This window comes from Talpa occidentalis, unplaced genomic scaffold, assembly GCF_014898055.3.
Source record: "Talpa occidentalis isolate TD23 unplaced genomic scaffold, MPIMG_talOcc4v2.1 talOcc4.4, whole genome shotgun sequence".
Lineage (NCBI taxonomy): Eukaryota > Metazoa > Chordata > Mammalia > Eulipotyphla > Talpidae > Talpa > Talpa occidentalis.
Window position 1 is genome coordinate 126,497,453 of NW_023604295.1, and position 27,022 is coordinate 126,524,474.

At 37.7% G+C, this 27,022-nt stretch overlaps 1 protein-coding gene across 5 annotated transcripts in view; it reads right to left on the reverse strand.

Moving 5' to 3' along the window:
• TOPBP1 (DNA topoisomerase II binding protein 1) overlaps nucleotides 1-27,022 on the reverse strand; it is a 103,334-nt gene that overhangs the window by 24,013 nt on the left and 52,299 nt on the right. Inside the window, exons 1-13 of one of the 5 annotated variants that reach the window (XM_037526295.2) lie at nucleotides 22,087-22,144; nucleotides 21,344-21,434; nucleotides 18,398-18,532; nucleotides 16,439-16,582; nucleotides 15,662-15,843; nucleotides 13,771-13,967; nucleotides 12,026-12,205; nucleotides 11,139-11,308; nucleotides 8,313-8,476; nucleotides 7,919-8,163; nucleotides 5,327-5,640; nucleotides 4,244-4,416; nucleotides 244-455 (exon numbers count right to left, since the gene is read on the reverse strand). In XM_037526295.2, coding sequence (XP_037382192.1) covers nucleotides 244-455; nucleotides 4,244-4,416; nucleotides 5,327-5,640; nucleotides 7,919-8,163; nucleotides 8,313-8,476; nucleotides 11,139-11,308; nucleotides 12,026-12,205; nucleotides 13,771-13,967; nucleotides 15,662-15,843; nucleotides 16,439-16,582; nucleotides 18,398-18,532; nucleotides 21,344-21,427 — 2,200 coding nt within the window. In that variant the 5' untranslated portion in view covers nucleotides 21,428-21,434; nucleotides 22,087-22,144. Of the gene's footprint in view, nucleotides 1-243; nucleotides 456-4,243; nucleotides 4,417-5,326; nucleotides 5,641-7,918; nucleotides 8,164-8,312; nucleotides 8,477-11,138; nucleotides 11,309-12,025; nucleotides 12,206-13,770; nucleotides 13,968-15,661; nucleotides 15,844-16,438; nucleotides 16,583-17,794; nucleotides 17,925-18,382; nucleotides 18,533-21,343; nucleotides 21,435-21,922; nucleotides 21,981-22,086; nucleotides 22,145-27,022 lie in introns of those variants that run through there. The other 4 variants (XM_054701013.1, XM_054701014.1, XM_054701015.1 and 1 more) reach the window with 4 other exon arrangements.

Genomic DNA, 27,022 nt, shown 5'->3' on the forward strand with positions numbered 1-27,022 from the left:
AGAGAGCACATTAATTACATCCTATATCAAGTGTGTTCTGTATCCTCTAGTTTACAGACTGTGCCTACCCTCTATAGTACAGAAAAGAGGCAAACATTTGTGCTATGCATTTGACACTCACTGCACCCAATGTAGAAAGTAGAAATCAAAGACCTTTTTTAACAACAAATTTTGACACAGTCACATCACAGAAATCATCAAATTGTTAAAAAAAAAAATATATAAAAGAATAGAAATATTAACCTTCTTTAGGTGAATTTTCAATCAGAAAATGGCTTTCATCTGCTTTCTTTCCCATTCTAGCAGTTTCCAAGAGCCAAGCGATAGTAACTGCTGGTAAATTCCACTTCTTAGAAGCTTCATATTTAGAACCACCTGGTTCCTTCAATATAAGATGTGTACTAGCAAGCATGCCTTTCTTTGCATTGGATTTGCGAACAAAGAATTCTTGAACACTGAAAGTTGTATTAAAGGCATGCAAAGATTGAAATTAGTTGGCAAGTTAAAACAAAATTCCTAATATGAAAATATCATTGGAGTACTAAGTATGAGAAAATACACAATGATTAAAAGTGGGTTTATTCTATTTCTTAAGCTAATCTCCTTAAAAATGCTTACTCTAAGATAAAAATGTACTGATACCATTAAGCTCTACTCGGTCATTACCCACCCACCTTGCCCTTTCCTCCAGGGAGGCACAGAGCAAAGAAAGCATTTGAGTAACACATATCCTTTTAGCCTATCATAATTTTCCAAAGCATTTCATTCTAATCTCATTTGATCTTCTCAATATTTATGATGTGTTAATATCTTATAAAATATTACAAAGATAAAACCTAGGAAAAGATAGAGAATTTGCTTTGTTCAACATCACAAGCTACTGAACATAGAGAAAAGGGGGCAGAAAACGTAAGATAGTTGAGCTTTATATTCTAATTTCCCACTTTTACAATTTTTTTAATTGTTCATGTTTTTGAGTTTTCATGATATCATTTTTCACACTTAACCCCCTGATCCATTTGGGACTTACTTTGGTATGAAATGTGATTCCAATTTTATTGAATCCTATTTATTGAATGAATTACCCTCCTCAATAACTTGAAATGCCACTTGTATCATATACTAAATCCCTATTTATATTTGAGTCTATTTCCAGACTTTGTGTTTATTCACTGGACTTTGTTACTTATACAGCAACACTATTTTGTTTTACAAAATATATTTTAATAACCATTGGGGTTAATCCCAGTTATGCTATTCCTGAGTTTTCATGATTTTCTTGTTTGCTAGTCTTTTCTTATGAATTTAAGAACTAGTTTGCTTATTGTCCTTCCTAAAAAGTTTGTTGGCATTTTTATTTGGATATTTAAAGTTATACGTTAACATTTATAATGTTTAGTTTTCCTTTACAAGATGTTCTACATCTTTTGTTTTCCTCAACAACAGTATAGGAGTTTCTGTGGCTCTTTCAGGTTTCATGTTAAACTTATTGCTGGGTATTTTATCTTTTATTGCAAACTTAGTACAAAGCCTTTTTCATTAGCTCTTCTACTAGTTGTATATACAAAGGTCAATGATTTCTGTAATTTAATTTCCTACTTTGCCACTTTACTGAGTTTTTTGATGAGCAATGCCTTAGTCCTACCTCACTGAGTCTGCCTTGCTTGTTACTGTTATTTCCTAGATTTTCTATTTTTTTCAAAAAGCTTTTCATTCTTTAGCATAATTCAAATATGAGTTAAATAATTTAAAGGATTACAGTAAAGTAAAAATCTTCATCTATCACCCACGTCAGAGAAAAGAATCTTGCCAGATACTCCAGGACCTCCAAATGTGCCCTCTTCGCCATTTATAACCCCTCTGTTCTTAATGGTAGTCACTATTTGGTTACTTATGGTAATCACTTCATTTACCTTTCTTTAGTTTTATCTTTAGTTTAGTTTTATCAGTACATCCTCAGACACTACAATTAGTTTTTTTGTTTTAGCTATAGTTTTTTCTTTTCCCCCAATACCTTAATATATACTTGTTGCAAATAGTGGATCATTTTAATGTAGTGCTGTGTCTAAATGTGGACTTTGCTGATTGTATTACTGTGGTATAATTGAACATGGTATTTTTCTATGTTCCCCATAAATCAGTACTTGAATCTAGAGGTTTCATTAAATTAAGGTTTCATTATTTTTGCAAGACTACTTCAAGGTGTGTTCTTTGTCAGTGGGCACATAACATTTAATTGTCTCTTTATTATGTGCTTATTGATTTTTCAATGCATAGATTTTCATTTACTAGGAGCTCACCTATTATTCCCTTTTCACTAATTTGCTGGAATACCTCTATAAAGGGAAATTCTGTTCATCTGTTATTCTCATTCTCTGGTACAGATTGTACATAAAAGGCAGGATACTTGATCCTTTCCCTTTATTTACCAGTTTCTAAATAAAGGTTTCCTATCCTAGCAATTTTTCAAGAGCAATCAATTAACTTAGTTTGATGTTATTATGAAGTCATGATATAAATATTATGTGTCAAATCCATTGCCACTATCATCTCCAATGACACTTTTTTTGTCTTTGGATAAAGGAGGTCCTTTTAACAACTCTCCTTGATAGTCTTTTTTTTTTAAAGATATATTTTATTTATCTATGCATACAAGAACTGGAGTGTAGACCAGAGGTGTGGGAGGGGCCTGAGGAGGGGGAAGAGGATTCACCAGAGACAGGGTGGGGAGCAGAACAGGCTAATCTACTGAAATACACTGCTGAGAGGCACAGTGGGCAAGAGAAAAGTCTGCTGTGCTATGTGAGTTAGCTCCCTGGCCAGGGATTGAACTTGTGCTGCAGTGGCTACTCGTTGCTTCATCATGCTGAGACTTAACCCCTTGTGCCACCACAAAGGCCCACTCCTTGATCGTCTTTAATAATGTACTTGCTATCTCATCTGACAAAATGATCCAGATGCAGATACATTTTCTAACCCAGATCTAGATTAACTATTTTTAGCTAGATTATCTTTGAGTGTGAAATGGTATTTTTAAGATAACAATCTGGGCACTAGGGTTGCTTGCTATCATTGTGTTATGATTTCTAGGCTTATAAATTGTTTTTATCTTTGAACCAGTAATTATTAAAATGTTTTACTGATACCTTTTCATATTCTATTGCTACTACTCATTTCTAGATTTTTGTACTGTGGTTAGAGAAATGGTCTGCATTCTTTCTACTTTAGGGAATTTACCAAGGGTTTTTTTGGGTCATTTTCTTTATAGGTAAATAGTGTTCCATAAGCATTTGAAAGGCAGGTTTACTGTGCCATAGTAGATATTTAAATATGCTATTTAAATTTATGTCCTTCCCTATTTTTTATTTGCCTTGTCATCAGGTAAAAAATGAGAATGAAAGTCTTCCACAAGTAAATTATTTTCTGTTGATTCTACCTTATATTTCCAGTTGCTTCTGTTTAATGAGTGATAGTCATGTTCTCACTATTTTATATTCTGTGTAAATTCACTATTTACAGTGCTCTTCTATTTCTTAATTAATGCCTTTTGATGTGAACCCAAATTTGTTTGTCATTAAAACTGCAACTTCTTCTGTTTTTTTTTTGCATTTACTTAACTTTGCCCATCCTATTTCCCCAAATATTTGGAATCACTGTTTTAGGTATGCCTTGTTTAAAAGCATTTTAAGTGTTGCTTCACAACATAATCTAAAAGAATTTTTAATGTAAAAAAGTTGAGTTTATTTACATTTACTGATGTTACAGTTTCTATTACTTTTATAAATAGCCACCATTTAATGTTCATTTAGGGGTTGGGACAATATGGATTTTGGAAGTAACTTTTAAAATGCATTTTCTTTCTCCCAAAGGACTCATTACTCCCACTTTACATTAGTTATTTCTTGTTGAAAACCAGAGGAACAACAAGTGTATACCAAAAAAAGGGCAAATCACTCACATGGCACATGGAAGAGAACTTTGCTTAAAGAAGCAATATTCAATACTGGCCAATTTATCAGTTTTAAATATCCCCTTTCTTGGTAGGTAACCACTAATGCCTGTAGCTTTAACAATATTATTTAACATTCACCAGGTATCCAGCTCTCCCTCTCATCAAACACATTAAAACATTACACAGATAGATACTACATATGACCCATTAACATTATAAAAAGCACCCAGGTGAATTTTAACTTGAATGTGCTTCAATAAGTCAAAACATAAAATTAAAAACACTACATACCTTGCTCCTAGGCGATTTGCTAAGAATGTCAAAGAATCTTTTTCTGCTCCTGCACACTGGCTGAATGAAATGACACACTCCTCTAAAGGAGTCATTCCTGCCATTACTGACACTGGCGTGAAGAGAGGATTTGACTTTGGATCAATTAAAGTCTGATAGTCTATACAAGTTACCTTTTAACACAAAAGAAACAGTAATATCAAACTACAGGAATAAGCAACCAGCAGTCAGCATTGGTTAAATTGCAGTAGTATTAATTTTGGTTTAGATGAAAAGCAAGCTTACTTTAATATAAACTTGTGTATGCTCATTCTCAATACATTTCAAATTTTATCTAAAGAAATACATAAGTCAGATAATCACTGAAGTTACTGAATATTATTTTAAATTTAATTTCTTCTACTATATTAGTTTATATTTTTCTAGATTTTTGGGAATTTATAAAGTCAATGCTGAAATTACCAGTGATAAGCCAAAAACATGGACTAATACAAAAGTGCAAGTTATATTTTGATTATGAGAAAAAAGGAAGAGTGAAATAGTATGAAATAACCAGGAATAAAATCATAAGAGGAATGTTGCTGTTGTGGCCTCTGGGAAACAATAACCTCTACCAGGATTAGGACCAAGCAGCTTAGATATCTTCATATTTTAGAATTTCTCTTGTTAAAGCAAAATCCAAACAGTATTCAAACCCAAATACCAAATTACCTAAACTGAGCTGCATAAGAAATAAACATTAACAGGGTCTCCCTGGTGGCGCAAGGGGTTAAGTCTCAGCACTATGAAGCTATCAGCAGCCCCTGCAGCACAAGTCAAGTTCAATCCCCAACCAGGGAGCCAATCCACCTGGTGCAGCAGACCTCCTGTCTCCCTTTCTGTCAGTAGTGAATTTCAGTCAATCTACCTGTCTTATTCCCCACTGTCTCTGGTGAATCCTCTCACCTCCACACCTCTGGCCTGTACCCCAGTTCTTATATACATAAATATATAAATTTTTTTTTGTAAAGAAATAAACATTAACACTTTTGGCACTCAGATAGCTTTCAATACTACATTTTAACTAGTACAGTATTTTCTTACCAGCCAAGTATTTGTAACAACTTCTCCCACTGTTGCTTCTACTTCACAACCCAGTAGAGGAACCACCGCATAATCAGCAACAATTCTACTCTGAAGTGACACAATCTTTCCAGCATTTTCTCTTATGATATTTGCAATATTAGATTCATTTTCATTACTAAAACCCAAGACAAGGAAACTCTTTTGGCTAAATAAACCTTCAATTACTGTAGAAGTGTCAGGGAGGCAATGAGTGACAGAAGATTGATTTTCTTCTTGCAGAGAAATATAAGTAGAATCACTAAAAGGTTCAACTTCAGACCTCGAAGCTTCAACTACAAGAGAAAAAGAAATGTTTTCTAACATATAATTTATCATATAATTAAAGTTTATTTCCTAGCAAAGACTTTAGTATAACATGAGAATAGTGATCTTATTTAGAAATCTAAGGCATTAAAAGTACACAACAAAGGATACAAATCCATCTCATCTTCTGGGTTACTAAGAATATTATCAGTAAGCCATATTCCATTAGAAATGACAACAACAATCATATTATTGTTCTAATTTACTGCTAATGGATTAGAAACCCTAGTTGAAAATTACGAAGTTTCATGAGCCTGTTTTGTTACAAAACTAGTTGTGATAATAGAACAGAGAAAATATGAAGGGGAAAACAGAAGTAACAAAAGCTTAAGTGGCTCTTCACATGAAAGTAAATATACAAATGCATTAAGAGAATTTTGTGGTTATCTCTCTCTTTTTTAAAGATTTCTTTTTATTTATGTGTATAAGAACTGGAGTGTAGGCCAGAGGTATGGGGGAGGGGTGAGAGGATTCAGCAGAGACAGAGTGGGGAGCAGAACAGGTGGATCTACTGAAATACACTGCCTAGAGGAGCAGCAAGTGAGACTGAAGAGGTCTGCTGCACCACTGTGTGTTAGCTCACCGACCAGGGATTGAAGTCATATTGCAGTGGCTGGTGATTGCCTGATAGCGCTGAGAAAAACCCCTGTGCCACCAGGGGGCCCATGTGTGGTTACCTCTCTTTCAATAAATTCCTAAAATGTTTCAACTTAGCTTCTCTACACATTTCCTAACAGAACAATTGATCAAAGACCCAAGGAAATGATCTCAACCATTTCTCTTTAGGTAAAGCTGGCTGAGAAATGGCAGAAGAAAAAAACATAGCTATATAAAAATATAAATGTCAAAAACAGAAACACACAGTCCCCTAATACATAGCAAACATTGTAAATCAAGGTTAGCTTAAGAAAACCTTAGCGTATTTTTTAAAACTCTCATGGAGCTGTGTTGGAAGGTAACACTTTATAGTAGGAATTGTCAAACTGGGCCCACAGTCTGTGAGTTAAGTATGTTTTTACATTTCTAAAGGGTTGTAAAAACCAAACAAAATAGAATGTGACAAAGACAGGATGCAGCAGGCAAGGCCTAAAATATCTACTCTACAGCCCTTTACAAAAAAAGTATGCTGAGGGCTTGCTAGTGGCGCAAGGGGTTAAGTCTCAGCACTAAGAAGCTGGCAGCCACTGTAGCACTCCCATCCCCGGCCAGGGAGCTGACCCACATGGCGCAGCAGACCTCTCCTGCCTCGCCGCTGCTCCCCTCAGCAGTGTATTTCAGTATATCAGCCTGTTCTGCTCCCTACTTTGTCTCTGGTGAATCCTCTCACTCCCCACACCTCTGGCCTACACCCCAGTTCTTGTATGCATAAATAAATCCTCTTTAAAAAAGTATGCTGAGTACTGCTTTATAGGATGCTGACAAGTCTAGATACTGACAAGTCTGGACATTATTCAGGGATCCTTTGTTTATACAGATACTGTGCCTAAGTGTTTTACATTCATATAATGATCATGATACTATGAGGCCAATAAAATGTGTGTATTTATACCCTTTTTTAAAGAGGAATCACACTCTTAACTGAGGGGAGATACTTGCAGAGGTACTCAGCTGAGCCAGTATAGATGAATTAAAATAGTATTTATAGTTTACATGTATATATGTAAACTATATAATACATAGTTTATATATAGAAATAGTCTATATATAGTTTACATATATACATGTAAACCATAAAGAAAATGGGGAGTGGTCCACAAGAGGCTTTTGGCAAAGTGGTATATTCTTTTTGTGTTTTTGAATGTATTAAATACTACATAAGTTTTTTGTTAAAGAGAAATAGTGCTCACAATTCTTCACTGGCAATTTCCTGAACCATACCAAGAAGACTACATCCCAAGATGGCAATCCACAGTGTAGCACTGTATGTATCAAAGATCACAAAAACCAAGAAAGAGGCATTTGTTACAGGTTAAAATAAAAGCTCTTGCAGTTACAAACTCACATACAGACCAAGTGATGCCTCTATACAAAACAGATGGCAATGAAACTGGTGGGCTGAAGAGAAGTGGGGTCAGAGGGTTCAGAACAATTTGGCCTTACCCTGTTCAGCAAATAAATGTTAACACTTAAAGAAAAAGGTTAATTTAACTTATAATCTAGAAAACCCAGCAGAAATCACATATATATGTGTATTCTACTACTAAGTTACTTCTTAATGACTGTGAATACTAATCTTCTTTTTCTTACCTGTTGAGTTATTATTGACATACTGAGAGAGTAAATCTTCATCAGCTTGCTCAGGCTTTTCATTGGGAACAAAGTCTTTCTTAGAGAAGCTGCTGTTCTTTTTCAAGAGGGCTGTTTTACTTTCAGGTTGATCTGAAATTGGAACTTCCACTGGCAGGTAGTTAGCATGGATATATGGCTCTTCAGGAAGCATATAACCTTTACTAAAACACTCTAGCAACCATTTTGCTCCCACAACATGAGGCCTACAAAAATAGTACATAGTTATATATTAATTTAAAGTATAAACACGTCATATCCCACCTGCAATGCAGTTTCCATAATTACATGCACATGGAATTTTAAGAAAAATCATTATATAGTAAAAAATTTTTGAATTAAAAAGTGGTAAAACCTGTAGGCTGATTTATCCCAAAACTGCTTCAATTCATCATCGTAATCTCCCACAATAACATGAGTTACATCTTCATTGAGCTGGTTAAAACGAACTCCACCTCCACTATTAATAAGTCTTCTCAGTTTATCCAGTTTTCTGCCACTAAAACCACAAAGATATATCTGTAAAGAAAGAAAATACTTCAATGTATTTAAGATGGTATCTCAACAGAAACATAGTCACTAAAAGCATCTAAATCCACTGTATATGTTTATATATATATATTTTAAGATATATTAAGAAGTGAGTATACTTTGAAATTTTGCATTTCATAGCAAAATTCCATAGCAGCTTTATCCTTCACAGCAGGCATTTATTTGGTAAGTACTTTTGGGCTTTGGATGAAACAGAAGCCAGAATTTAATATCACAGCAACTTCTAAAATACAGGTTGCTTCTTAAATTGTAAAGTTCTTACTACTTGTAAATTTTTAAGTAATTACAGAAATAAACTGGAGTTAAATGTCTGACTTCAGAAAAACTATGCAAATGTTGGTTCAGCTGACAATGATCCACCATGTGACTATGGCAAGTTACTTAGGCACTTTAAACCAATTTCCTCCCTCTAAATTGAGGTATGTTTGCACAATTGATTTAAACAAGAAAATTTAAATCTAAGACCTAAGCATATGCTTTAAGGATAACATATGCAATAATGTATTTTTAAATATTAGTATGTAGGGCCTCCCTTGGTTGTACAGGAGTTAAAGTCTCAGTATTATCAAGCCACTGTAGCATAAGTTTGATCCTCACCCAGGGAGCTATGCACACGACGCAGACTTCTCCTGTCTCGCCTGCTATTTCCCTCAATAGTGTATTTCAGAAGATCTGCCTATTCTGATCTCCACTCTGTCGCCGGTGAATCTTCTTACTCCCACACCCCTGGCCTATACCCAGTTCTTATATGCATAAATATATATATATGTGTTGTTTAAAATTTTCTTAGGAATGCACATGTATTTCTAGCTGTATTTATATCCCAAACTAAATAACCTCTATTACTGGAATATATTTTGACAAAAATTAGGAATCACGTACTTCCCATAAGTAAAAAATAATTCACAACCAGAATTAGTATAGTCTAATTATACAAGCTGTTTTCTGTTCTGCCAATAAACTGGTAACTATTTTAAGTACAGAAAGATAAGGTGATGTGACCAATTTCCTTTTTTTTTTTTAAGGATTTAATCATGCATACAAGAACTGGGGCGTCAGCCAGGGGTATGGGGGGGTAAAAGGATTCACCAGAGAGAGTGGGGAGCGGAACAAGCAGATCTACTGAAATAAACTGCTGAGGAGAGCAGCGGGCGAGGCAGGAGAAGTCTGCTGCACCATGTGGGTTGCTCCCTGGCCAGCCAGGGATCGAACTTGTGCTTCAGTGGCTAGTGATAGCTTGACAGTGCTGTCTTTAACCTGTGCCACCAGGGAGACCCCGAATTTCCTTTCCTAGCAAAACAGGGTTAAATCTTTGCTAGTCTTTGAGAATTAATTCATAGTCTTCACATTCTACAAATAGGAATATATTAAGTAACTCTGGGAGACGTACTGCATGTGATGTTTCTATAAAGCACTTATAATTTAGTTATATACAAAAAATAAATGGAGATATGAGGCAAAGCAATATGCCTAAAGTTTAGGAATATAGGCTTTGGAGTAGATTACTGGCTACTTAATATCGGTTACTGAAAAGAATTTTAATCCTTCATATTTCAGTTTCAGGGTAACAATCATCTTAGACTTATTTGTGGGAATTTGAAAGTTTTATACAACACAGTAATAATATATATGAAATGGGGCCTCCCCGGTGGCGCAGCAGTTGAGCTCTGGGTTGCGAAGCTGCCTGCAGCCTCTGCAGCGCCGGTTCGATCCCCGGCTGCTCCCCGGCCACCGGAGGAGGGTCCCACATGGCACGCAGACCTCTCCTGCCGCCCGCTACTCCCCTCAGCAGTGTACTTCAGTCCTTCTGCCTGCTCTGTTCCCCGCTCTGGTGAATTCTCTCACCCTCCTGCACTTCTCACTGTACCCAGTGCTTGTATAAATAAATCTTTAAAAAAAATGTATATATATGAAATGATTAGCACAGTGTCTAGTATATTATGAACATTTTAAAGTAGTCATAAATAAAAATTCATTTAGTAGTTCAGAAAGTACCCTCCAAACATGGAAAGATTAATGTAGTTGGAAAGGTTCAGAATAGAGTGAAAAGCTTATATGAACTTTGAAAGATGACAAGATGAAAGTAAATCCCAGGGGCCTCCCCGGTGGCGCAGCGGTTGAGCGCTGGGTTGCGAAGCTGCCCGCGGCCTCTGTGGCGCCGGTTCGATCCCTGGCTGCTCCCCGGCCGCCGGCGAGGGTCCCACATGGTGCGCAGACCTCTCCTGCCGCCCGCTGCTCCCCTCAGCAGTGTACTTCAGTCCTTCTGCCTGCTCTGCTCCCCACTCTGGCTCTGGTGAATTCTCTCACCCTCCCACACTTCTGACTGTACCCAGTGCATGTATAAACAAAACAAACAAACAAACCAGCAAAACAAATAAATAAAGCATGCCTCTATAAAAAAAAATAATAATAAAAAAAAAAAAAAAAAAAAAAAAAAAGAAAGTAAATCCCAGGCAGATACACCCTGACATCTAAAGGATGGACATGACCTAATGAATGTATCTGCTTAGCTAGCATGAAGGGTTATATAACAAGGGTTATAACAAGGAAGCTGAAGTTTGAAGGGTTTTCAAAGTTATGCTAGGAAGTACTGACACATATTATCACTTATTACATAATAAAGACATACCCGACAACCATCTAATAAATCTTCAGGTGCTTGAAATGCACTGACATCCAGATTTTCCAAATTTTCAAGTGTAGGCTCTACTTTGCTATTAAGAACTGAAGTACATATTGACTCATTTATGCAGCTTGTATTGATGTTGGAAATATGGCTGACATCTGAAAGAGTACGACCTACATAGTAAACAAAGATGTATAAGTTTATGGAGATAAAATAACTGATTACCTATTTTCCTACAGCTTTTTTATAAACAAAGGGCTATGAAGAATTTCCAATGTTTTTAATAACATTCAAATGTAAGATTCAAATGTTTTTAATAACATCTTGATAGTGAAGTATGAAAAGGGAAAATGAAACTAAGGTTCATGTCTTATTCAAATAAAAATACATTTAATACATTTTCTTAATAGTGGTTTGCGCCCAAATAAAACCTAAAGTTGGCAGCTTACATTTGAAAAAAAAATTTACATTTGCAAAATTGCCAACATGGAGCCTACAAAACAGAAACTTTTAAATTTTATATGAATACAGATATATAATAGATACGTAACAATTTTAGCAAACTAGTATGAACATGTACTAATATATGCACATCAGTCAAGATATAAAAAATTCCTTTAAACCTTTTTTACTATTCTGAATTTCTTTAATCATATTTTGCACTGTATCAGGGGTATGAAAGTATGCATCAGTTATAAAGAGAAATGTCAGGAGCAGTTCTGAACAAAATTTTTATATAGTTTGGCTAATTTCATTATATAATTATGCCTTAATACAGAGCAAGAAAATAATAATTCTGTACCTTGGCGAGCCTGTAACAAATCAATTCTTAACATAATAAAATGATTCTCTTAAAAATAACTTCTTACTGTAATTCCAATGAGACTTACTAGCAATTGCATTGATCTGTCCAATAGGAGTTGAAGTCTCAGGTATAGTCTTTGTTTCTGGTTTAGACTCTGTCTTGTACATAGATTCATCCTGACAAAAACCTTTTTCAACACTGTCAAAAAACCATTGTGTGGTCACACAGTGTACATTCCATCTCTTGGCACATTCATATTTTTGACCTATCACGTTAACAGAGAAATGCAAACCATTAAATTCTATTTTTGCAGATACATTCAAATTATGACAGGTTAAAAATAAATACCTGAAACAAAATCAGTTATCAACAATTACTCTTTTAAGTAGTATGCTACATGGTATGTCAAAAAGCAGTTATTGTACATTATCAATCATTTATATTTCCTATATATTGCATAAATACACATTATATTAGTACTGATCTTTTATAAAATTCCAGAGACAAGGGAGGAGGGGTAACTGAAATGTTAAAGTGGTTTGAGCACAGCCTCCATCACTCTATCACTCTTTAAACTAGTTCCTAGTCTGTAAAATGGGGATACATTTCAGAATTATGTGGTTTCAGTAAGACTATAAAATGACTGAACAATGTAAATGTTTGCAACATAAAAACCACTAGTTTTGAATATACTACTATAGCAAGAGGATTCTAAAGTACAAGAAAGATAGGCAAATAGGCAAATACACTTAAAATACTTTTCATTATCTTAAAAAAATCCTTAATATAATCTACTTTAAAATAGTATCAAAAGAAACAGATGAATATGTAGTAAATAACAACATGAAAGTTCCTCTCCACACCCCCCCCCCCAATTTTGTGACCGAGAGAGGAACCATTTTTAGATTTGGAAAATCAATAGCGGTTATCAAACCAATTGACAACTGTAATGTTAACTGGCCATACCTAAAGTTCTGATTAAGGATAATCATTAATTAATCTTAATTTATTTTCCTAATTTTATTACTTACCTAGGTAGCTTAACAGTATAGACAAAAGATAATGAAAACGAAAATAAAATCCTCCTCTCATTAGCTAGTATATATACTAGGGTATTGGTAAAATAATATTCTCCAGAAAGGTTACAGATCTCCAAAATTAATAGCAATTTTAAGGAATTCTTATTTGTAATGTATCTTTAACAAACTCATGTTTTGTTTTGTTTAAAAGATTTATTTATTTATACATACAAGAACTGGAGTACAGGCCAGAGGTGTGAGGGTGATAGGATTCACCAGAGACAAGAGTGGGGAACAGAACAGGCAGGCTGACTGAAATACACTGCTGAGGGCAGCAGCGGGAGAGTCAGGAGAGGTCTGTTGCGCCATGTGAGTAGCTCCCTGGCCAGGGATCAAACTCAAGCTGCAATGGCTGCGGATAGCTTCATAGGTTGCGTCTTACCCCCTTGAACTATCAGGGAGGCCCCAAACTCATGTTTTGTAAGATACAGCTTTCAAGTTAAAACTTAGTTCATCTAGTGAAACTTATTCAATTAAAAACTAAACCACATCTTCTAAATTTGTCATTAGAAAGACATGTAACTTAGCTACATCTATTCTTGTTATTCATCCAAAATTCTTGTCTCTTAAGTAATGACCAGGATAAATACTAGGAGTCATATACCTTTTCTATCTTTGCAAGATTTTAGGAGGGGTTGTGGGGAATGCTAGATTTATGCCACATCAGAGGGAAACACTATCTGTGAAGATCTTAAAATGTTAAACACTAAAGAAAACTTTGCATTTTTCCATTTGTTAAAGACAGCTTTACCTTTTGGTTCTTGCACAATGAGGTGTGTACATTCATTCATTTTCAATTGTCCCATGTATTGACCTCCATGCTTAAGTGCAAGCTGCTGAACTGCCTTCCTGTCTACGCTACATAAGCCAGTCACACAGATTATGCAACCAAGAAAAATAGGACACTTGAAGTCTTCCATGTTTATATCAGTGTATCTAGCTATTTTTCTGTGGGGGAAAAAATAAGAAAGACAATTAATACATTAAACATACCAGATCATTAAAAATTTCCCAAAAGAACAATGACAAAAAAGAAATACCACTCATGTTTTCCTCACTTCTTATGATTTTAATCATTTTGAAGGGAAACAAATATAGTCTAAATTTAACTAATTGCTCATCTAGCTCAGTATCATTGCCTCTAGTAAAAAGTGTTTTGGATAGAGGCATTTTTTCAAATAAAACTTATGGGAAAATATTTATTTTAGTAACCATATTTAAGCTCATCAAAGTGGTATATTTTTCAAAGCTGTAAGTTTGGATTTTAAAAAATTCAAAGGGGCTTTGGACACCTATTAGAAAAACAGCCTTTTTATTCTTCCAATATACTACCTGAGTAATGAGCAGTGATTTGGGGGAGAATACCAACAAAAATTTCATTATTGCTGGCATGCCAGGCAGATGCTGATGAAGTAAGTTAGGCTGGGAGTGAGGGTGTCAATATGGAGATAAAGTTAGGATGTGCTAGAAGATGTTAAAAAGACCAGAAAAATGACTATTAAATTCAAACAGTGGTACTTTTCTTGAAATAGTACCTCTTTTCTTGAAATGGGTTCTAAATTCCACGATAGCAGGGATGCTATCTATCCTGTTGCGTTATGTGTATCTATTGCCTTACTTAAGGCAAGGTATTGAAAGTGGACTCAATTTTAACATTCTGAAAGATCATCTTAGTGAATGGCTAATATTCCTTTGGGAGGGTAATATGTATGACCACTAATATGGCTAATTTACTCTCTAACGAATGGACACAGTATTGAAGAATAATGTAATACATGAGCTACAGCTGCTACAATGATTTTCTCATCTTTTTAAAATTATTTATTTATTTATAAAGATTTATTATTTATTTATACAAGCACTGGGGTACAGTCAGAAGCGCGGGAGGGTGAGAGAATTCGCCAGAGCCAGAGCGGAGAGCAGAACAGGCAGACTGACGAAGTGCACTGCTGAGGGGAGCAGCGAGCGGCAGGAGAGGTCTGGGCGCCATGTGGGACCCTCTCCTGGTGGCTGAGGATCGAACCGGTGCTGTAGAGGCTGTGGGCAGCTTTGCAACCCAGCGCTCAACCGCTGCGCCACCGGGGAGGGCACTCAACTTTTTTTTTTTTTTTAAAAAAAGATTTATTTATGCATTCAAGAGCTGGGGTACAGGCCAGAGATGTGGGGGGAGGAGGGGTAAGAGGATTCACCAGAGACAGAGTGGGGAGCAGAACAGGCAGACTGAATGAAATACACTGCTGAGGGTGGCAGCGGGCTAGTCAGGAGAGGTCTGCTTCGCCATGTGGGTTGCTTCCTGGCTAGCCAGGGATTGAACTTGTGCTGCAGAGGCTGCGGATTGTTCATAGTGCGGTGCTTAACCTCTTGCACCACCAGAGAGGCCCCAGATTTTCTCAACTATTTTGAAAACAATTATCAAAGCATTTCTTGTAACTAATGCTAAACCCACAGCCAATTCTGCCTATCACCTTATACCTTAGTAATAAGTTTGCAGGTTCTGCTCCTAAAGAAGCTTAAGGACCCCATTTCTGTTCCTCAGTAGCAAATATAAAAAGAATAGTATAAAACCTACCCTATGAACACTCATATCAAAGCGATTGGATGGATAGTTTTTAAAATCTGGAAGACTTAAATGTTTTTCTTACTTTTCTTGTGACTTCTCCCAAAGTGTTTTTATCCAAGAAGGAAGCAAAATAGGTTTCTTTAGGTTTGCAGCAACTAAGTATTTTTTGCTACCAACTTCTCCTGCAATAAGGTGAGTTACTGATATATTAAGGTCTCTGTAAACACGTCCACCCATCATTTGTACATATTTATGAACTTCTTCCTATAGCCCCAAAAGAAAACACAGTATTAGTACTGAAGCAAATATCTCCTCCATTTTTAATACAAAATCCTATAAATATCTTTTGATGTTAGTATGAATGCACAGTACATCTTATCACTACAAAGTTAAATCAAATTATCTTATGGAAATAAGATATATATGAATTACAAATTAAAAAAATTGCCTCGATACATTTTCCTATATTTACCTCTTTCGAGTCCATGAATTCACTAAACAATGCTGCCTTTATAAATATACAATATACTTTAATTTACTGTACATGTTTTGAAAGTATATGAATTATATATATATACATGGTGGAAAAATATAAGTAATTTAAAAACATTCACTGACAATGTAAAGAAAAAGTGAGTTTGCTTTTAAATCTAAACAAAAATCTTCAATTAGCTGGTTTTCAATACAATAAATTTCACTGTATTTATTAAAAAATAAAAAAAGGCAATACACTGTTGTATTCTGACTTTGAAATAAGTCATGAACACTAAGTGGAAGATCTTTCAAGGCATCTCCTACACAGTGAAAAATTAACTATGGAAACAGATATATTGATTATGATATTCCTCTCAACACCTACCCTTTTATCTTTATCCAGGCTTGTACAAGATATTATTACATCAGACATAACCATGTTATAGACTGGATGTTCAGCTCTTGGGACACATCGCTGGTGGTGCATACAAAATATTACTACCTGAGGACCAACAATTCTGCAGCCAAGCTACAAAGAAAGAAAAAGGTTACTGAGTTAATAGGAAAAGACCTCCAATCTTAAAACATTTAATTTTGTAATGATGACCAATTCTTTATAGAAGTTGACCACTGTAAAAAATCAACAAATTGTTATGAGAAAAAATAAAGACCATTATATATTGATAATTTCTCACACATTACATATTAAATTCACACACATATGTACACTCACCCACCCACAAACCAAAAGCATATCAAACAATGTAGGCTATCAATAGAAATAAGCTCTAAGGGGGGCCTCCCTGGTGGTGCAAGGGGTTAAGCACAGCACTGTGAAGCTATCCACAGCCACTGCAGCATGAATTCGATCCCTGGCCAGCCAGGGAGCCACCCACATGGCGCAGCAGACCTCTCCATCTCGCCTGCTGCTTCAGTCAGCAGTGTGTTTCAGTCAGTCTGTCTCTTCTGCTCCCCACTCTGTCTCTGGTGAACCCTCTTACCCAACCCCCTCACCTCTGGCCAGTTATTGTATGCATAAATAAATCTTTAAAAAAAAAAAAAAAAAAGAAATAAGCTCTAAGAGCCAAACTCAATTAAAATTGCCCTCAAAATTTTAATCTCTGAAACAAATGCTTCTTAATAAGGGAGTATGAGTAACAATTTCATGCTCTAACAATTAGAAAAAAATAAACACACACTTTTCAAATAAAGCACCCAGTCAATAAAGCAGTTTGAAAATGTAACAATCTATACACCCCACTCTAATATACCTACTATGTCACCAAAAATCTAATCATAGCAATACCTACACATTTGTATTTTAAATACTCTGTCTTTCCCAGGAAGACCCACAAATATGTCTAAGATATTGCAGGCTACTCAAAAAAAAAAAAAAAAAAAAAAAAAAAAAAGACTTTATTTTCACTGATAATTAACAAAGCTAGCAACATTACTCAAACATCGGCATATTCAAGCCTGACTAAAAGGCCTATAGTCACCACATGCTATGCCAAAGTCACCACGCAAAGTCACCAGGCATGACTGATTTAAATATCTATGAGGGCAAATGATTACTATCTTTTGGGTCAGCCATAAGAAAGGTAAATTGATGATGCTTTGTCTCTTTTTGTCTCTGTCTGACAAGTAGTGTTATTTCCAAAAGGAGGGTAAGACCAACAATGCTTTTGGCAAAGGTGGGCACAGACCTTCCATAAATTATACAGATACTGCATCTACCTACTCTTCTATGTTTTCTTCTCCTTCAAACAAGAATCACTTCTTTGTAATCTGGATGGAATTACAGCCAGTTTACTTTTATTTCAATGCTTCTCTCTTGTCCAGACACCAAAAAAGTAATGAGTCAGTAGACTCTAGAATCAACAACAAAAAAAAATAAGATAGCTCATTGGTATATTAGCAATACTCATCACCCAAAAACTTCCTCTTAGCATATAATTTTCAGATCATATACAAAGTAGAGGCACTAAAATTCTGTGTGCAACAGCACATAAGACAGTGAATAACACAGCACTATGTTGCGGTCTACCTCCCTGAAATAACATGCAATCAAACTGGGTTTAAGAACAGTAAAATTTCACTAAAATGCATCATTACTATAAAGGTTCATTTACACTAACTGAAGTTCAGTCCCTGAAATATAAAAATTACATATATCAAATGCCTACTGTAACATAATTAGCCTTTAAAAACATTCTGATCTCCCAAATTGAAGAATTCCTTGGTATTAGTAATTTGTATCATCGGCAAAGAAGTTATGCCCACTGAAACAAAAAACAAAAACAGAAACCAGACTGTTGAAGGAACATACTTTAAGTTAGCAAACCTTTTTGAGGTGATCAAAGACAATGCCACTAAAAGGGTCACAGATATAAAGTGATCTATCATTTTCCTTTATCTTCAATGCCTCGTCTTCTGAAATAATCTGAAGATATTCTTCTGATTGGAACTCTTTTATTGACTGAAAGAAAAAAAATGAATGCACTGAAATTAGTCACATGTATTCAAGTCCATAAACTTCAATCTTCAAAATCCATGTCAAATCCAGTCTTTCTCCTACTGAAAACTACCATCATCTCTCACCTTTGCAGTTGCTTCTAAAATGGCCCCAACTCTCCTTCCTTTCTTGTCCTAAATTTATTCTCCACATAGCAGCTAGTGACCTTTTTAACAAAGGGAATCTGGTCACAGCACTCTGCTCAAACCCTCCAATGGCTTCCTGCCACACTCAAAATCCACATTTTTAAAAAATTTTTCATACAAGAGCTGCATGTTGGCTAGAGGTGCGGGGGGAGGGTTGAGAGTCTTCACCAGACACAGAGTGGGGAACAGAACAGGCAGATCAACTAAATACACTGCTGAGGGGGAGCAGTGGGCAAGACAGGAGAGGTCTGCTTTGCTGTGTGGGTCACCTCCCTGACCAGGGCTTGAACTAGAGCTGTAGCAGCTGCAGGTTGCTTCATACTGCGGATGCTTAACCCCTTGTGCCACCAGGGAGGTCCCTCCACATTTCTTAACAATGTTCTATAAGACCAGAGCTTGCCTGCTGCCTCGTCTCACCGCTATTTACTCTATTATAGCCATTCCTGATTTCCTTTTTTTTTTAATTTTTAAATTTTTTTTTTTTGTTTTTATATAGAGGCATGTTCTATTTATTTATTTATTTGTTTGTTTTGTTTATACATGCACTGGGTACAGTCAGAAGCGCGGGAGGGTGAGAGAACTCACCAGAGCCAGAGCGGGGAGCAGAGCAGGCAGAAGGACCGAAGTACATTGCTGAGGGGAGCAGCGGGCGGCAAGAGAGGTCTGCGCGCCATGTGGGACCCTCCTCTGGTGGCCAGGAGCAGCCGGGGATCGAACTGGCGCCGCAGAGGCTGCGGGCAGCTTCGCAACCCAGCGCTCAACCGCTGCGCCACCGGGGAGGCCCCATTCCTGATTTCTTATTAGGCTTGCAACAAGCTAAGCATGAGTCCATTTAGAGGCTTTGTTCTTGTTCCCACTGCCTGGAATACTTATCTCCCTAGTCTTCACCTGACAATCCTTCACTTCAATCATATGTGCTCATATCACCACACCAGAGATGCCTATCTTGATTATACATCTAAAATACCATTTCCCTACCTCTCCACTTTATTTTATAAAGAAAAACATTGACATGTTACACACACACAATTTTTGTCTTTCTCCCTTATAAAAATTACAGTTTCAAGATCTACCTTGGGGTCCTCCCTGGTGGTGTAAGGGGTTAAAGTCTCAGCACCATGAAGCTGTCTGCAAGTGGATCACCAGGCAGGGAGGTGACCCACATGGCGCAGCAGACCTCTCCTGTCTCACCTGCTGCTCCCCTCAGCAGTGTCTTTCAGTGGATCCACCTATTCTGCTCCCCACTCTGTCTCTGGTGAATCCTCTCACTCCCCATACCTCTGGACTACACCCCCGCTCTTGTGTGCATAAATAAATAAGGCTTTAAAAAAAAATCTATCTTGTAAGCTACCATACCCAGGCACTCAGTGTGCATGCACGTATTTTCTGGGCAAATTTTGAAGTCGTTACATTAAATACTTAGTGATCCTTTTAAACAATTAAGTCTGATTATATTACATTTCTGATTAAAGCCCTTTGGTGGTTCTCCATCTCACTGAAAGAAAAAGCTGAAGTTCTTACAATGGCTCGCAAGGCCCTACAAGACCGCTTTACTCTTACTTTCTCAAGCATCTGTTAATATTCATTCCCTCTCCTTGCCACACTAATTTGGACAGATGCTCCAAGCATTTTTCCATTTTTCCAGAGGCCTGTGGATGGTTGTCCACTCTGCTTGAAACCCTTTCTCAGATATCCACATAGCTAAGTATCTCACCTCTTTTTAGCGTACTCAAATATCATCATCTTCATAAAGTTTATCCTAATCTCACTTTATTTAAAACCATAACCTTCCCTTCTTCTTCTCCCCCAAACATTCTCCAGAATCCCTTACCCTGGTCCTCTTTTCTCTTCCCATAATATTCAACACTTTGAAACATATTACATGGTTTACTCATTCATCGTGTCTAATTAATGCCAATTCCCTCCACCTGGAATAGAATATAAGTTCTGAGTAAGCAGGGATTTCTGACTGCTCTGATCAATGACATACCCCAAGTACTAGAACAGAAATCAGCTCATGGACACAATGATTATTTGCTGACTGATGAATTAAAAACTACAACAGTGCACCTCAAATTTCAGTGTACATAGAAAGCACACTGAGGATCCTGTTAAAATGTTCTAAATGCTAAGTCTGAATTGCATCAAAGTATTGCACTAACAAACTTTCAGGCAATGCTGACACTACTGAGTTCTGTTAAGTAGTAAGAGCCTACACCACAGCAACATTCTCTTATCACACTATACAAAATGAAACATACTTTTAACAATTAACTTATGTGTAACCAGTATGTGACCTACTCAAATTTTTTCAACATACAAGGACTACTCTGGTTCCTAAATTTTTTTTAAAAACCAAGCAATCCAGCAACTTAATTTCCAAGAATAGCAGGTCTATTACCTTCAAAAGAAATGTTATAATAGATTATAAGCTCCCCCAAATGCTTAATAATGATACACTCACACCAATTGAAAAGTATGCAATGATACGTCTACACTATTGTAGACTACACGGATAGAATTATGAAAATAAGATAGCTACGATCAGTGCATAAAAATCCCATTAAACCAAACACCCTGAAATCAAGAAATTCACAGCATCAAACAAGATGTTTTCAACTCTTCTTACCTCAAGAGCTTTAAAAAAACATTCAGAATTGTCGGAAGACTTTAAAAACTTCACATAAAACGGTTCTTTGTCATTTGTGGACATTTTTGAGCTGTCAAAATAAAGGAACCATTAGCAAGAACACAAACACAATTACCTATGAAGTCAAATATTTTGAGGTGCCTATTTTTCAGCGCAGACAAGTACAGCACGGGCGGCCCTTCTGGCCTTGCCCAGCCCATGAATTCGTCCATCACGTTTCTAGGAAACGCTGGGGTAGGGCAAAGTCAAGGGAAAAGATGACAACACCGACACCAACCCTTGCAAATCAGAGAACGAAATTAACGTCCCTAAAACGGAACACCTCGAGGGCCCTGGCTATGGGGCTTACATCGCTGAAATCAATGGACATTTAATTCCACTTAAAGATACACAATCGCAGCTGTCCCTGCAGGCCTCTGGAGGGACCCCCGGCCCTCGAGATTTGTCCACCCTTCAGTCTAAGGGATTTTAAAGATAAACAAAGAAGCCATTTAGGAAAGTCATGACCCCTACACACCCGGATGTTCTCGCTCCCCAGCTCCCAGGGAAAGGCCCTACCCTGGGTCTCGCCGCAGCCCCGTCCTCTCGGGCGTCAGGGTCCTCCCCGCCGACCCGGGGCCGATTACCAGGGCAGGAAACCAGGGCCCCGAAGGCCACAGGGGGCGTCGCGACCTCAGTTGGGGTGTCGAGGGGGCGGAATCCTCTCTCGGCGCCGCACTCACCTCGGCGGAGGCCTGGGGTTCTCGGGCGGCGAGCGGGGCGGCGCGCGGCCCTCAGGACGGCGGCTGGGGTCGGGCGCCACCCCGGCGCACACCCGCCCACCGGCGGCGCCCCCAGCCCGAGCGAACAGAACGCGGAAGTTGCCAAGGCCGCGAACCGACTTTCGCGCCAAGTGCTCGAGCGCCCCGCCTCTTCCGGCGGAAGTGACGCCACTGCCGCGCGCGGGGAGGGCGGGGAGGTCAAACGTGGTGAGGGGCGCTGGGGTGGGTCTCCGGGGAGCCTGAGGCTGCGTCCTCTGTAGTTGCGGGTTTTGAAGGGCGAGTCTGGGCTCCGCTGGGAGCGGACCAAGGACCCACGGGTTAGGGTTGGGCCTCAGGCCTTTAGTATCTTACAGGAGATCCTGACACCGAAAAATAAAGCCAGGGAAAGTGGGTCTCCTTAGTAAATGTTTACACCTGCCGTAGGTCAGACAGCGTGCGAGAAACCATGTATTAGCATCTAAGCTCTGCAAGATAAACTGTGGTATCTTCATTTTACAGATATAGAAACTGGGACTTAGAGGAAGTAAGGATTTGTCCAAGATCACACAGAAGGTGCCAGAATTGAGAGGGCCTGCGAGTCCTTTGACGCCACCGACTGGGTTCTTTAGCCACCAGTACAGCAGAAATAGAATCACTGCCTGCCACAGCCAAGAGCTTTGAAGGGAAGATAATCAGGATGACTAATTACATGCCTGGCACAGGTGGTCTTTGTCAACATCGTTAATGCTCCCTCTGCCCACCTCCTCCCTACCCTCTTCATTGAGCAACTAATTTTCCTAATCTGTAACTCCCTGTTGGGGAAATTCTGGGATGGAACCTAATGTTGAGTTCGAGGAGAAGAAATAAAATAGAACTGTAAATTCTTGGCTCGAAGACAACCAGTGAAAAACTGCTTTGTTAGGGCTGCTTTTTTTATTTTTGACCATTGAGAAGCTCATGATTTTGAATTGGAGTTCTAATGCCATGTAGCTTGGTAGGTTTTAAGAGTCTAAAAATGGCAATAAGCAGCAGCCCTAGTGTGACTTCATCCATGAAGGTGAGCCAGAGCATAATACCGAGTCTCAAAGATAAAAGCCTGTTGCTGGGGAAAGGTTAAGCATTAAAAATAAAAGTTACTGAAATTGGGGAAAAAATGCCACAATTCCCCTTCCTGAAATTATAATAGTAATTAGTACTTGTAGATCACTTCAGAGCCAACCCAGGACTCCTGCTTGCTACTCCTGTTTACTCTGTAAGGAGTTCTTTAGTATGTGAGCATCATGATTCCAGGGTATGTAGATGGAGAAAATGAGACTGGAGACTGTAAGACTTCCCTAGGGCACATAGTCTGGAAGTGGTAGCACCTGCCTTTGAGAAGTGGCTGTTTGGCTGTTGATTCTGTACCTTCCTGACCAACCACAACTGCATGTCACATGTTGCCTGCCCATCTCTGCATAAAATTGAGGCCACCAGGAGAGCAGGATTACATTCCTGACAGTTTGGAGGCCTGAGGAGAAGAGATTAATAGTTTTCAGAAGGAAGAAAGTGAAATCAATCCTTTAGCTTTTAGGTTGGCTGGATCTTAGAAGGAGAAGTACCTAAATTTGGAAAATAGAGCAGTGATTCTCTTAGTGAGGTCTCTGGACCAGCAGTGTCAGCATCACTTAAGAATTTGTTAGAAATAAAAAGTCTTAGGCACAATCTCAAACCTCCTGAGTCAGGAACTCAAGGGGTAGGACCCAGTATAATTTGCTTTAACAAGCCCTCCAATGGTGATTCTGATACACATTAAAATTTGCCTCTCCTTTGGGAAAAGGTGAAAGCGATATGGTCATGGTCCATGAAAATTTGGTGATGGAGCTGCCTCAGAATATAGAGTTTTGGGGTTAACTTTCTCTTCATGTCCCTGGTATTCAGGGTTACCTCCCTGTTTATTTGCTCTTCTGTCACCTGGAGCAAGACATTCCAGATTCTGCTTAAGATGTAAAAAATGGAACTTTACCTATTCATAGAATGAAAAAACATGAGGAATATTATGACAAAAGAGCTACCTTTTAATATATGGATGGTGATAACATGAGTATTTCTTGTGTTGCTTTGCCACATAGATAAGCTTTCTCAAAATGAAAAAACAAATTCCCACAGATGTCAGTTAACAAGGAGATGGGCTCCTCAATTACAACCATGAGTAACTCAATTCAGCTGACAACCTGGGTGAGTTTAGAGGATGTCAAGATTGCAGTGGGACTACTGACCAATGTATAATGGAAAGTAATAAATTTGTATTCTTTAAAACTGCTTAAAAATAAAGTAAAAAAATAAGCAAATTAAGATAGATTTTTTTTTTGAGGAGCATTTTGGGCAATACAATTATATTTAGTTTCCAGTGCTATGAATAAATAAATGGGTATAAATTTAAGGTGAGATTAGTCATTGATTTTTATTGCTACAGAATTAGTCTTTGCAGTGGCAAAACATTTATTCAAGCTGTTATCTTCAGTAACCTGGAAGGTAGATTTTTGGCCTACTACATCTGCTGAGGTACAGGGAAAAGGAGGTAGAACAGAATATTAGTGATTCATATTGGTTATTACTGGCTGAATTTAATTATGTATTATAAGAAAGAGAAACAGAGAATTGGCTTGTTTGCAAGCAAAGATAAAGGAGAATTTAAAAATAAAAAAATAGGTTTTGCAAGATCAAAAAAGTTAACTGCATCTAGGTCCTAAAAATGAGCTAAACTGAAGGTTTTGAGTGACAGATGTCTATTACAACCAACCAGGCAGAAAACATCTAGCTAAGAATATGATCCTACACCCAAGTAGTTCATCATTATCAACTGAGAACTGAGAGTAAGGGGTGAGGATAGTAATCAGGCTTTGATGGCGGACACCTGGAGTAGGGTGTGGGCATGCATAGGTGGGTGCACCTGAGCCAAGACACTGGTATAAAAGGCCAGGATGCCGAGGAATGAGACCAGAAGAAGCAGCAGCAAAAGACTGGGAGAGAACCAGCAGAGAAGCAGAGGCCGTGAGAGAATGCCGGAGAGAATGAAGATACGCTGGGGGCTGGGAGGTCTGCCAGCCTCCCGGCCTCCCTGCCTGCTGTGTACCTGGTAAACTCAATAAAAGCCTGAAAAAGATGCTGAGGGCTCCAGGGCCTCTCCTTCACCCATCTGCATAGAATCATAGAGATCCTGCTCCATGCTCTTCCTGTCATTACAGTCGATGAAACCAGAAATCTGGATATTTAAATTTTGATGTACCCATCTTCAAGCTTACACATGGAAACTCACACATATGAACACAAAATTGTATTGTTTGTATTGTAGTCCTTTCCTAAGTGTTGGATACATGTTCTCCCCCCTTTCACCTTGTTATTCCTATCTCAATTTTATCTTCATTTTCAAAACTTCCTTTTTTTTTGGCAAGTCTACTCTAACTGGATTTCTAACCTCTAGCACATAATTTCATCTTCACCCCAACTTGAGCAATCTGTGAATCAGTTTTGGCCCTACCCCCAAATGCTATTATTTTAATGGAGTTGACTTGTGCTAACTTTTTTCAGGTTCATGTTGCTAAAATATTATAATTCCCAATATAAACTGGCTGGTTAAAGATTCAGAATACATCATAGGTGGCTAATTTACTAAGTGATCTTATAACTTAAGAGTTACAATGTAATAAAATATTTGACTATATTATTTTCACATTTCAAAAACGTTTCAATGTAGGAAATACAGTATGATTTCAAAACATCTAGACTACTTCAGAAGTTAGTGGTGGTGTCTAGAAAATGGAATTGGAGGAATACACACACTAACTTTTCACCTATATCCATCTTTGCCATTTCAAGTTCTTTGATATCAAACATTCATTTTATAATAATAAACTAATATCAATGCCAAAGCAGAATAGAAACAAAAGATTTTGAAAAGTAGAGTATATTCATTTGGAATATCTTATTTGAAATTCAAATTATACATTACCAAAAATAGAATACTTAGATTTCATAAGCATGGAGTAAAAAAATAAAGTAGAAAAAATATAAAACTTAACCTGCTGATATAGAAGTCTGAAATAGAAACACACTGATTTTAAAACAGATAACACCAAGGTCAATTTATTATTATGAAACCATTAAGGCCTCAAATCACTACATTTGTTTTATCCAATTTAATAGCAGCCATGAGCTACATCATGGTCAAAACACATGAAAATCTACACCATTCCCTGATTATTAAAGCTGACACATAGCTTAGAAAACATAATGGGATGTGAACAGTCTTCAGATAAATGTCAAATTGTATAGGAACATCAGCAAGAAAACTTGGGGTGTGGAACCTGTCTTTGCATTGTACTAGAAATAAAACAGAAAGGGTCAAGTCACACCCCAGCAGACACTCTAGACCCACAATTATTCTTGATTCACATGCACTTCAGAAGGATGTGTCTACACTGAATATTCTTAGTGACTTCTGCATGTGAGGCATTTCAAAAGGAATGTAGTTCACTTTTAAACAAACAAACAAAAGTTGAACTATAACTTCAAACCCACCTCTCTAACTTGGAAAAGATAGTTGCTTCTGAAGTATAACTCATATAGGATTTTTTTTTTTTTAAAGATTTATTTATTTATTTATTTATTTATACAAGCACTGGGTACAGTCAGAAGGGCGGGAGGGTGAGAGAATTCACCAGAGCCAGAGCGGGGAGCAGAGCAGGCAGAAGGACCGAAGTACACTGCTGAGGGGAGCAGCGGGTGGCAGGAGAGGTCTGCGCGCCATGTGGGACCCTCCTCTGGTGGCCGGGAGCAGCCGGGGATCGAACTGGCGCTGCAGAGGCTGCGGGCAGCTTCGCAACACAGCGCTCAACCGCTGCACCACCGGGGAGGCCCTCACATAGGATTTTAAAGAAGG